We start from the raw sequence: 12,783 nt of genomic DNA, 5'->3' as shown, positions 1-12,783 counted from the left end.
ACGGAGCACCAGAACATAATGCGATAAGTCAAAGAAATTCTGGGATAAATGAGGCAATGGCTTGTTTGGAAGGGCTGCCATCTGTTCGACAGCTAAAGCTTGGCTGAAACTGGCTCATCAACAGGACAATGATTCCAAACACAGCAGCAGATCTACAACAGAATGTCTGAAAAAGGGAAGAATCGAGGTGTTGCAATGGTCCAGTCAAAGTCCAGAACTCAGCCTGACTGAGATGCTGTGGTGGGACCTTCAGAGAGCTGTGCAGAAACCAATGCTGCAAACCTCAATGAGCTGAAGCAGCGCTGGAAAGAAGAGTGGGCCAAGATTCCTCCACAACCATGTGAGGGACTGATAACATCACGCAGGAAAAAAATCACTTCAACTTACTGCTGTTAAAGGTGCTTCTACAAGCTGCTGGATCATAAGGTAAACGTACTTTTTCACACACTGCTGCTGAATTCTAGCTTAAATAACGAGTGTAATACGTCATTGTTCATCTCAGACTGTGTTTGCCTAATTTTAAGAGCCTGTAAGAATGCCTCATCATGTCCTGATAAGGAAAATATTTAATTATCTTGAATCTTCTCATGTTTTGGTGCAGATACAAAGCTCTCCCTTCATTTCCTGCATGTTTTTCTTTAGATTGCTGCACCTGAATAATAATAATACTTGTGTGGGATCCATCTCACAGAAATCTAAACATCTGCATCTCTCAATTTTTTCAATGCATATTAATGATTAAAAATAATGCTCATTCTGCCAGCGACTGCTGTGAACCATCTGCTCAGACTCAACACTAATTAAATCTTTTGAATCACAATATGTTTTTGAAACACCTAAGAAGACTTCATGTGCTTATTGTTACTTGTGCAGATTGTAGGTAAAGGCAAGTGTGTTCTGTATTCCACTCGGTTTAGTTTCAGACTCACCCGATAGGTGAATATGACCTTGGACACTCCTTTTCTTCCTCCCTCTACTTCCACCTCCACTGCTCCACTGTTGGTTGGTTCAAGTGGGAGGTCATGCGGTGGGACTTGCTTTGCTGGGCCGATCTCACACACCACACTGAGGATGCAAAGAGGAATCACGTAGTTTAATTAGCAACTCATCTGTTAATCAGTTTTAAACATCATCAGTGATGGATTATAATAATAAGAGGAAACTTTAATTGTGCTGCACTTCATTTACCAGACGCAAGTAAAAAGGAAATTGTCCATCTTATTGAGAAAATATAAAGAAATCTTATATTTGAAAAGTCGGCGGGAAGGCAAATCATTTAATATACAAATACCAGCGCTCTGGAAGATTCTACAATCAGCAGACTAATTGGTGAGAATTGAGGGTGTCAGGACTGGGTATAAAAGGAACCTCCATCAATGGTTCAGTCTTCCCAAGCAAGGATGGATTGTGGCGTTTGTAGCAAACACCATCAGTTCCAAAAAATATTTCTCAATGCAGGAATGGAAAGATTTTCATTCCAACATCTACGGAACAGAATATTGCAAAAATAATGGGTAAATCTTAGTCTGTAAAGGCCAAAAACATAAACCACTGCTGGATGACTTTTCAGCCCTCAGTCAGCACTGCGTGAGAATCCGTTACGCCACCATGATCAATACAGCCAGATGGGCTCAGGAGGAGCTCGGAGAACCATTTTCACTCAACACAGTCCTGTATTGGCTGGATCCAGGCTGCATCCAGAAATGTAACCAGAAGCTGTATCACACAAGGAGGAAGCCATATATCAGCTGTGTGCAGAAACACGGCCCAGTTCTCTGGACACCAGCTCATCTCAGATGGACAGAAAGACAGTGGACACGTGTTCTGTGGGCAGATGAGTCCATATTTCAGCTGCTTCTGGGAAAAACTGACGTCTGCTTCTACAAAGATGAGAAAGAGCATCCAGGCTGTTCTCAGAGAAAGGTTTAAAGCCAGCGTCTGTGATGGTGTGGGGGGGCATCTGGGTCCATGGCATAGATGGCTTCATCTGTGTGAAGGTACTGATGCAGAGGTGGATGTTGGAGTTCTGGAGAAACATATTCTACCATCAAGTTGACGTCTTTTCCCGGGAGGTCCGTGGTTATTTCAGCAGGACGATGCCAGACCTCATTCTGCAGGACCTCCAGCAGAATGGCTTCATACACACAGAGTGTGTGAGCTTGACTGGTCCGCGATCAGACAACAACAACAACCACGGACTGTTGAGCAGCTGAAATCTTGTCTTCAGTAAGAATGGACACAGATTCCTCTGAAAAACTGCAACAATCAGTATCCTCATTTCCCAAACCATTACAAAGCGTCTTTAAAAGGAAGCTGATGGAACACGATGGGAAACATGACTCTATTACAACTTTTAATGAGTGTGTTGCAGCATCCAATTCTGAATTTGTTAGTCGATGAAGATAGGGAAAATCGTTTCCTTGTACTTGTGTGTGTTTACATAGCGGTTGACAGATTACATTTTGATTACATTTTGTTTGAAATTATAGAGGCTCAGGAAACAACAAAACACAGAATTATACTCTTCTTCTCCTGCTCCTGCATATTAAAATGTTTCTTTTGCCAACAAACAGCATGTTGAACAAGTTAAATGTATCTGTTTTATTGCACCAAGAAGCTGTTGCACTTGCCCTGTGATTGTTAATTAAATGAGAGGCAATCTGATATAAATACAGTTATGCAGGTAATCTAATTTTAAGGCTAACTCTTACATACCAGATCCAAGCTTGCACCAAAGGCCCATTGCACAAACTTTCACTTAAATTTGACTCCCTTGTAAAATTAACACCAAACAAAGATAACAAGCAGCACTATTGACGTCCCACCTTTCAGACGTAAGCTTTCATTATGGCCAAGAGGAGATATTCAGTTATCTGTAGTAACTAACGTAAGCAGGCTGTCACAGGTTCTTGTAAAGAGCTTCACCTCAAAGTGAACAGGCAACAGCTGGGCTTCTGTCTGCATGTTAATGCGGCTCCTGTTATTACCTGGTAGAGACGGAGTATCTGTCTTCCAGGTGAACACAGTCCACTCCTGCCACTGTGATCTTTTTGATGTCCTCCTTCTTTATTCCCATGTTCGAGCCTTTGATAGTCACAGAGATCTGACCGTTTAGAGGGCCGTAGCGTGGGATGATCTGCAGCAGGGGGAGGAAAATAATTGTAAACCTATGCAGGCATTTAATTAGACTTCATTTTCAAAAATCACTGGGTGTAGTCAGAGGTGAAAACACATTTGAACCCTTATGCAAGAGTGGGCAGTGGAACACCTCTTTACAGCATTATTTTGAGGATAAATGTTTTAAAATTGTCCCATACTGGCAGATACATGGAAACCGCAAAACACCTGTAATATAATCTAAGGGTTTAAACTTTGTTATAGAACAGAATAGAACAGAATCGAATCCAAAAATACTTTATGCATCCCCCAGTGGGGGAAATTTAACCTTTAAAGTCAAAGTTGTTACAAAACAACAGGTGGGACTCCTACAGAGACTGATGTGTGTCTAACATGTGACCTCCTCCTATCCAGATCTCAAGTTTTTTTGAAAGAGTAACACCTCATATGTACATAAATGTGTTGTGTCAGTGAGTCCATCTAATATACAGCATATTTTCCAAATAGTGCAGGGAATTACAGCTCTTTTCAGTCAACCAGATCACTTGGCTCTGCTTACTAAAAAAGTTGGCCTTTTGGCTTTCAAATGGCTCTTCACTTAGCACCACTTTTAGCTGTTGTAATTATAATTATGCTGTTGTAATTACAATGATATATTGTGAGTATTTTGCAAAGATTATTCGGAGTAATCAATCTAAACCTCGTAATATGTTTTATAGTTTTAGAGCTGGGTATAAAAACACGAATGTAAAAACATGAATGATGTCTGTTTACTGACAGATTTCATTACATGAAGCTTTGCTGCATACAGGACAAGCGACACTTTTTATAGACATGGAGAGGGATGTTTTATAGACATCCCTCTCTGTGTGTAGGAGTGTGTATCAGTTCCAACCCCAGATCTCATTATTCTATTGTCACTACGCCAGTCTTTAGCTGATATGAATAAAACTTACTTAAATGTAAAATTGGCCTAGGCTTTGCTTCCCTCATTTTTTCTAAAAAAAATGCATTAACCCTCTATTCTCGACAAAGACCAATCTTTCTTTGCAAAACTAAAAACAGTCTGGCCTTAAAGTGCATGGCTCATTGAAATGAACACGACATGAATGAGGTAAAGCTCGCTACAATGCACGTGACAGTTTAATCCTCAATGTTTCTTTGGAAGTATGTTGTGCTGAGACTCTCTAACTTATTCATGCTCCCCTTAGGTAATATTATCAGGAAACATGAAATACGTTTCCATTGTCACATTGATGATACACAGCTGTATCTGTCTATGAAGCCAGAAAATAAAAAAACTCTCAGTTAAAATAGGCCTGCATTGTGGACATAAAGGCCTGGATGACCTGAAGAGATCTGCTATTAAATTCCAAAAACATAGAAATAATTGTATTTGAGCCTTAAAACCACCACAGGAACATATAATCTGATTGCATAGTTTATCTTAATGGCATTACCTTGGCTTCAAATACAATTTTCAGGAACCTTGGAGCTATTTTTGACAAAGGCTTATCCTTTAACTCACAAATAAAAGAAGTTGCCCAGAGTCGATTCTTTCACTTTGGCAAGTAACTCCTGTCTGAGGTTGAGGCTAAAACATAAGAATTCATTTGCTACTTCAAGGCTGAACTGTTGTGGCTCATTGTGATCAGGGTGTCCCAACTGATACATCTGCAGCCAATTCAAATTGCAGCAGAAAGAGTACTAACAGGAAACAGCCAGAGGGACCATATATTTCCCCTATAGCAGGGATGCCCCTCCCCGTGGAACCAGCCCCTACTTTGAGTTAAGGAGGCAGACACAGTCTCTACTTCTAAGATTAGACTAAAAACTTTTCGATAAGGCTTATAGCAAGGCCTGGCTCAGCTAATTCAGATCCCCAAATCAGTTATCCAGTCATTTACATTTGTTGTTGGTCCCTTAACTTAAAAGCATTTGGGAAATGACTTATTTTCAAGACCCCTGTGAAATGTGATGGTTATTTTCTGTTCTGAATATTCAACGCTTTCACTTCTAAACTTTGTCAGTTTGTTTTTGGGGGAAATCATTTGCAACCATTTTCTTTTCTAGTTTGAACTGAGTTGGTATTGACGTTCATTTTTATGTCTGAATTCATGCTTTTATTGTGCATGTCACTTGTTTTTTTTTCTTGCGCTGTCATTTTTGTGTGGGCCTGCATCATAGCAGCGGAGGACAAATGAAGAACTACATTTGGAACATGTCATTTTCAACCATGAAAAGCATAATCTCATGCTACAAGGGGAATCCTGTGTCTAAACTCCATGGTGTGTGGTTGAGATGAATATAAGTACATTGTCTGGTCAGACACACGAACACAGCGACAGAAAAAAATCCTTGCAATAATGTTGGGTGTCTAAACAGCTCTTAACGTAAGCCTTAAAAATGATTAGAAATCCACAGTGATAATGAGGCTTAAAAATGAGCCTTTATATGACTCAAGATTTACTTTGGGATTTTGACTTGGCTGGCAATAATGTCCCTTCAGAGTCTCTATCAATAGCACAAACCTGAAAAAAAAAGCCTTTCAAGGTACAAAGTCCTCAGATACCCCGAGGGAAAGAATCCCACCACCAAGCACCTTTTTCTGAATTAAAATGCTGTTCTGAGAGCAGAAAGACCCTCTGCAGAGTGGAGGTAATTTACCACTCTAGGTTTCTGTTGACATGGCTTCAGTGAACAGAAATTCACAGCAGGACACTGACAAGAACAAGACTTTGCAAAGAGTCATCTTGTGGGATTACGCTGCAGCAGTTTTCCAGCTGCTGAGTGTTCTCACTCATTTCTGGATCAATTCCAAATATTTTTTGTCCCTGGTAATCTTTTGGAGAAAAACAGTACCCATGTTTAGAAACATAATCATTGTCCTTTCAGATGCTCATAAAGTAAAAACCATTCCAAGTGGACTACACCCACCAATAAATGAAGTAAATACAGTTAAAAACAAGGAAAAATTTAAACATGTTCAAACCTGCTGTAGTCCATAATATCTGCTCCTGATAAAAGTTGCCTTATTATTATATTTACTGTTATATCAGATGTGTCTGTCTAAAGTTGCAACACTTTTTCTGCCTCCTGCAATGTGGGAAAGCAATAAATATTCATGAAGGCATTAAAGTTAATGCCATAGAGAGGTGTAATCTACTTGCATTTTTATCAAAAATGTTGCATATGTCTGTCGAGATTCAGGCTACTATATCTTTAATTTGATATTACTCTACTACGCAAGGAGTAAAACACTAAATTGCTTCTATAAATCTAACATCTCTCGTCTTTTTGCATGTTACAAACTCCCCTCTGCAAGCTCTAATGTTTCTGTGAAAATAATGTGAAACTTTTGACCTAATCAGCTGCAGCCCAGAGGAAATCAAGACGGGGCTTGAAATAAATGACTGATGTTCCAGAGAAAATGGGAAACATTGAAGTCGGGCAGCCAGAGAAGACAAACTCTGAAAAAAAATCAAACTCTGAGGTGCAAGAAATACAGTTAAATAAGTTAACGATGGACAGAAACTCTCCTGAGGATTTCATTTTTCCTAATAAACAAAGGGACTCTTCTTTACAAAAAGATATTATAATTATACTCAAAACCCCCCTCAGAGAGCAGCCAAACGCTGGCCTAGTGCCATTACCTGCAACATAATGAATCATTCGTGTGTTCAGAGACATATTTTCCCAGCGGTTTTACAAAGCACAATTTCATGCAAAACCTGTCATCACAGAGAAGTGAAGAGGGCATACATTACTTAATTCATCTGCTCTGCAGCTCTGACAGTATGGGGGTAAATTAGTGATCTTTCACCAACTGAAAACATCATGAAACACACAATACAACAAAGACAACTCGGGACAGTTGAGCCGCCATAACAGACAAGAATGGGATAACATTCCGCTCCCAAAGGTCCAGCAGCTGCTCTGCTCAGTTCCAGATGTTTACAGACTGTTGGTAAAAGAAGAGGGGATGCTACACAGTGGGAAAAATGGTTTTCTATGTCCTGTTGTCAGCACATTTCTAGTTCAGAAAATCACTGCGTTCTGTTTTTATTTACAGCTACACAGTGTCCCAACCTTTTTGGCATTGGAGTTGTAAAAAAAAAAAATCAAATACTGGCCTCCACACACTAGGTGGCCCTGCAGCAAGGATTTAGATAACTTAAAGAAGAAAAGGAAGAAAAAAAAAAAGAAGAGTGCTTGCTCCACAATAACCAATCCTCAATCCTAACGTTATAAGTGTTAATCCTTAGTTCTGGGACTGAAATGTTTGTTCTGCTCAAGGAAAGGTTAAACTTGACAAAGATGAATCCTCTGAGGATCCGGGAAATAAAGCAGGAATTTAGTACCAGTGAGGGGACATAGTTACTTATTTCTACATTAATTATACCCAAAACATTTGAGTTTGACCTCCAGGGACGATAACAACTAATCGGGACCAAGAGGCTGGACTCACTGCTGTTAAAAACCAAAACCTGCCACCAACTAAAATGGAATGTTCCTTATTCTGCCTCTTTGATTGTCATTATCTTACACTTGTGATTCCATCTGAAATACAAGTGGAATCATACTCGTCCTCAGTCATCCGTATGATTGCTTTCGATGTATGTCATTTCCCTGTAACTGCAGCACGCTGTGAGAGTTGCAGCTCTTCGTCAGTTCATCCTTCAAGAATCACTGGAGGCAGTTATGCGTGGTGCTTTTTACAGCATAACATACATTTTCAATGAAGTGTTGTGATTTATGTCGAAAGCTTGCCGTGTGCAACAATGAGCAGAGAAAACGCAACACGGAGCAACCCACAGAGCTTCTCCTGTATCTGCCTCATCATCACAGCATCACGGTGTCATTTCTGACACTCAAAGGACACTTTCTGGAACAATCAAAGTTTTAAACGTCGATTACGAGTTCTGAAACCTTTCATAAGATGTAGATCATTCTTATTTGTGTCAAGCATACAGATTATGATTGATTTGTTCAGCTTGACAGCTCACTTTAAAAAACTGCTCTATTCTATCTCATGTCAACAAAATGCTGCTGAGATGCTTTCTTCTCACCACGGTGAGGAATGGTGGATGAGATGTTCCCGGTGCTGAGACCGAGGCATCGACAATCCCAGACCGCATCCATTTTTGGACTTCATTTAGATATGAACTACACAACATTTGTAAGTGCGAACAAATGGCCTATTAACGCACGCTTCTAACATGCCTCCTGACCTACATAAAATAATCAGTGCATTCCAAATAGGGTGCAAGGAACCACTAACGATCACTGATTAGATGGCCTCATGTTTTTTCCCTTACATTCTATCGTACAGAGCAGTTCGATGCAATATGGCTCTTTAATGCTTCATTTTTCACAGTGTCCCCTCAACATAGGTGGGAATGCCGTCAGAACACAGAGAAATGACAGAGAAACTTCTCTTTCTTTGTTATTGAGTTTGCGTTGACTTTCATCTAAAGCAACTTACAAGTAAGAGGTATGAAAGAGTGTTTATTGCCCTGAATTCATTTGTGACAGGCTGAAACGTCAAGAGGGAATTGAGCATGGAGATAAAAGTAAGTAGATGTAAAAGATAAGATCTTAAAATGAATTTCAAAATGAGCCAGTGAGTAAAGAAGCAACGATAAAAGGACACACTCAGAAAGTCTGTGTTTATGCCCTGGATGGTCAGCGATGTCTACTCAACATTAGTGATTGGCTTTTAAGCAAATAAACACAGTCAGCTGTCTGCTGGATAACAATAAGGAACACAATGATGAACAGATGAAACAGACATCCGCAACATTTAAGGTGCTTTTTCTTTACTAGTTGCGATGTTAGCCGGACAGACGTTACCACTAGAAACATTTTTCTCGTCATAACATTATCCTGGACATCCAGATGGCTCATAAATATAGAGCCCATAAGAGGGTGTGGCCTCAGTCAGTTTTAAAGACTCACGTCAGAGATTTCCGGGTCGGGGCACTGTGCAGGCTGCGGTGACGGGCAAATCTCCCTGTAGATGCAGGCGCGTGACGCTGCACACCACACACACTGGTATTTAGCATCAGCATGTTTACAAAGACTGCAGTCCTCTCTTCCCACTGAGCAGTTATACAGCACGACTGTCAGAGAGCCGGTGGAGAGAGAAGAAGAAGGAGAGCAGAGGTGAGGTGGGAGCTAATTATCATAAAGCAGCTGGAACTGAAAGGGAAATAAGTTAGCAGCTAAAGCAGTGTTAAAACTTCGCTTTATATTTCCAGATATGTGTGATTGTGAGGTGTGTGTTTATGTGAGTCATACACCAACCTGTCAGGGTGCTGTCAATCTTCCTCTCAGTATCTCTGTCTTTGACATGAAAGGATACGTTCACCTCCTGCTGCTTGTCATAGGCGAACTGCACACACAGACACACAATCATGTCTCCAACACTTCAGAGGACGTTACAAAAGGAAGTCAAGTGGCATATGACTGTGCAGAAGTTTTGAGCCACTGCTCATTTCTTTATATAATGCTAGGAGAAGGGAGAAAACATGCAGTAATGAATCAAAAGGTGCAAATATAAATGTAAAGGCGGCATATACGGCAAGAGTTAGAGTTAGTACAATTATAAGGAGCCTGAAAGTGAATATCTGGTCGAAGCTCCTTTATTCTCCAACACAGCCTGAACCCTCTCAAGCTTTCTGTCCTTTCTTTAAGGAGACTTCAGGAATAGTTCTCCGGGTTTCTTGAAGGACATCCCAAAGCTCTTCTTTGGATGTCGGCTGCCTTTTGTTCCGTTCTCTGTCAAGATGATCCCCCACTGCTTCAATAATGTAGAGGTTTGGTGGTATTGTGTTTAAATACATAGCCATATTCTTTTTATATCGTTTTTCTATTTAGTATTTATTCTTTTTTTTTTATATAGTACATACTGTCCCTTTATAGTTATATTGTTATTTGTCTGCACTGAAAGGCCTGCACCTTACTTTTCGTTGTACTCGTTACAAAAACAATAAAGAAAATCTGAATCTGAATCTGAGGTCCGGGCTCTGGGGAGGATTCATCCCTCCATCAGACCTGTTGCCATTGATTTTCAGTCCACTTCTTGTGTCCTTTGGCACAGCTCAGCCTTTTCTCCCTGTTTCCCTTCCTTAAGAACGGCTTCTTGACAGCCACCCTTCCATGGAGCCCATTTCTGATGAGGCTTGGGCCAACAGCAGATGGATCAGCTGAAGGTCCAGATGCATCTCTCAGCTCCTGTGTCAGGTCTTTGCTGGATTTTTTCCTCTTTCTTAAGGACATCACTTTCAGATCCTGTTCATCGGCTGTAGATAGTTTTGTAGGCCCGACACTTCTTCTTTTGTCCTTCACTTGTCCAGTTTCCTCAAATGTTTTAAGGACACACTGCACACCATGCTGAGATATGCCAAGTTTTCAGCTAACAGCTCTTTGGGAATCACCTTGTTGCCCCAGAAATCCCATTTTCTGTCTGTCAAACTGTGTTATTTTTGCTGTTTTTCATATTATTTTTTTTTTATGCTTGAATGATTTGTAGGTTAGTGTTAAGTGGCTTAGCAAACAAAAAGAAACACACTCCTAGTCAGGTTCAAGGACTGGACAGAAAATGAGTGAAAAAGCAGCCAATGTCCAAAGAAAAACTTTCAAAGCTCTTCAAAAAATCTGGAGAAATGTTTCTCAAGACAACTTTAAAACATTAGAAGAAAGTGCGACTGCTTGGAAGCAAACTAAAGAAATGAGAGGTGGCTCAAGACTTTTACACAGTGCTGTATACAATAGCTTTAACCTAATACAGCAGCCTCCACTTTAGTTCATCAGTAGTAATAACACAACAAATGTAAAGCAGGAAATTGCCTCTTGGAAGAAATATTCTCAGTGCAATTAGCTGTTATTTTAACTGTGAATTTGAACTGTAACAAAACGTTCCCGACATTAAATTACATCTACCCAACTGTGAAGGTCAATGCACACGATCCACAGAGTAATGAATCAGAGGATGCGTTGTTCAAGGTGTTTGCCGGTAAAAACAACAACAAAAAAGAGTCTAACAGAGAGAAATACCGGAGATAACAAGGTGGGAACCTGCAGCGACACAAACATACACTCTTTAACTGCATTTCGGCATTCTGTGGCTCACAGACTGAAGATGAAAAGAGGAAAGACGAGGGGTTTCTGACACAGAGTGGAGCCTGCAGAGAAAATAATTGTTGCTCTGTAACCCAACGAGGGCACCATCAGACACCTATTGATGTCGGTTTAATAGTGAATGAAGGAAAAAGCAACGCATAAAAACTCAACATAGATTTCTCAGTAAGCTACACAAAAATGAAACTCACAATCAGGCTAACTCACTCACAAAATTAATCACTGATGATGCTCTGACTGTTTAATGAGAAGTCGGTTGAGCTTGAAAACATTGACAGGAAGCTCAGAGGAGGATATTTAAGCACGGAGGCTGTTGATGCTTCAATAAAAATAATCAGAGTGATTTCAAACTGCATTAACTGGCTAAATGTGTGCGCCATTACTGCTCTGTTTGTATCTTCTCAGCTGATTCAAGCTTCTCTTATTCACATTGCTTCTTTTACAGGTTTCAGCATTTGAGGTGGTTTTGCATGCTCTCATGCATGCCCCTTATTCACATCTTTCAATGCTGATCTTAGACCAAAAGCATCCTGAAAAAGACATAATGTGTCGTTTTAAAACTTGGCAGGATTGAAAACGTTTGATTGTGAGATGCAATCAAACCTATAATCCTAAAAAATAAAAAGGTGTTTGTCAGTCACGGTGGGGTTAAACAAACTTTCCGACCGATTTTCATTCTCAGTTTTGCTTCTTTAGGTTGACAAAGAAATGTATGTATCATACTACTGCCATTCGTTAAGACATACAAGAAAAAGCTGTGGATTGTCTTCAGTTTTGTTTTTACCGGTGTAGCAGCTGGTTGTCTGATTTTTCATTGTTTTCTATGTTTGTCTCTTCATATTTCTGTTCCTTTTTTTTCCCTTCTTCGCTCTCCCTCTTTCTCTGTCCCCCGGTCCGGTTCGGTATCACATGTTAAGTATTGTAACAAAAATAAATACATAAATAAGGAGTTGATGGGCATCAAGGGGAGCTTTACATTCATAAAGCTTCCCTTGGCATAGCAAATGTGTTTGGCATAAACGGTATTCAGATTACAATTCTGCTGCCTTAATGCTGGACAGGACAAGGGGTTAAAAAAAAAAAAAAAAGACATACAAGAAACATGCTGGGGTATGTAATGATACATTCAAGGTCTTTTTTACTGTAGGAATTTACTTCAACAACAGTGCATCCCCTCCATGTTAATACTGACCCGATAACCTCTGAATTTGAATTTGGAGTCCTGCTCCTGTGTGACCTCCTCCTCTGTGTGTTTCATCAACTCAGTCCCAATGGAAAACCTCCGACCCTGGACACACAGAAAGGAAAGTTATTGGCTTTGTGGAGAGAAAATAAGAAGCGCGGGCGCTAATAAGACGGTCTGACTGATCTCACCTCGTAAATTCCCAGGTTTCTTCCCTGGAAGCTGATGGGGATCTCGTAGCCGACAGGAATGAGCAGAGGCTCCGGAGACTCAAACTGAGGACAACTGTCCAACTTCATCACAGAGAGACAAACAGAGTCTCAGAGATCACATAATCACAA

At 40.3% G+C, this 12,783-nt stretch overlaps 1 protein-coding gene across 5 annotated transcripts in view; it reads right to left on the bottom strand.

The window, feature by feature from the left end:
* The window catches only part of LOC142385574 (plexin-B2-like), a 252,476-nt gene that overhangs the window by 37,356 nt on the left and 202,337 nt on the right, over window positions 1–12,783 (bottom strand). For all 5 annotated transcript variants that reach the window (XM_075472217.1, XM_075472220.1, XM_075472219.1 and 2 more), the window contains 6 exons: window positions 12,634–12,735; window positions 12,452–12,547; window positions 9,424–9,511; window positions 9,076–9,239; window positions 2,988–3,136; window positions 930–1,065 (listed from right to left, as the gene is read on the bottom strand). In XM_075472217.1, coding sequence (XP_075328332.1) covers window positions 930–1,065; window positions 2,988–3,136; window positions 9,076–9,239; window positions 9,424–9,511; window positions 12,452–12,547; window positions 12,634–12,735 — 735 coding nt within the window. The remainder of the gene's footprint in view (window positions 1–929; window positions 1,066–2,987; window positions 3,137–9,075; window positions 9,240–9,423; window positions 9,512–12,451; window positions 12,548–12,633; window positions 12,736–12,783) is intronic.

Source organism: Odontesthes bonariensis, chromosome 8 (genome assembly GCF_027942865.1).
Source record: "Odontesthes bonariensis isolate fOdoBon6 chromosome 8, fOdoBon6.hap1, whole genome shotgun sequence".
Lineage (NCBI taxonomy): Eukaryota > Metazoa > Chordata > Actinopteri > Atheriniformes > Atherinopsidae > Odontesthes > Odontesthes bonariensis.
Note: the sequence above shows the minus strand (reverse complement) of the source record. Positions and strands in the feature narration are given on the sequence as shown.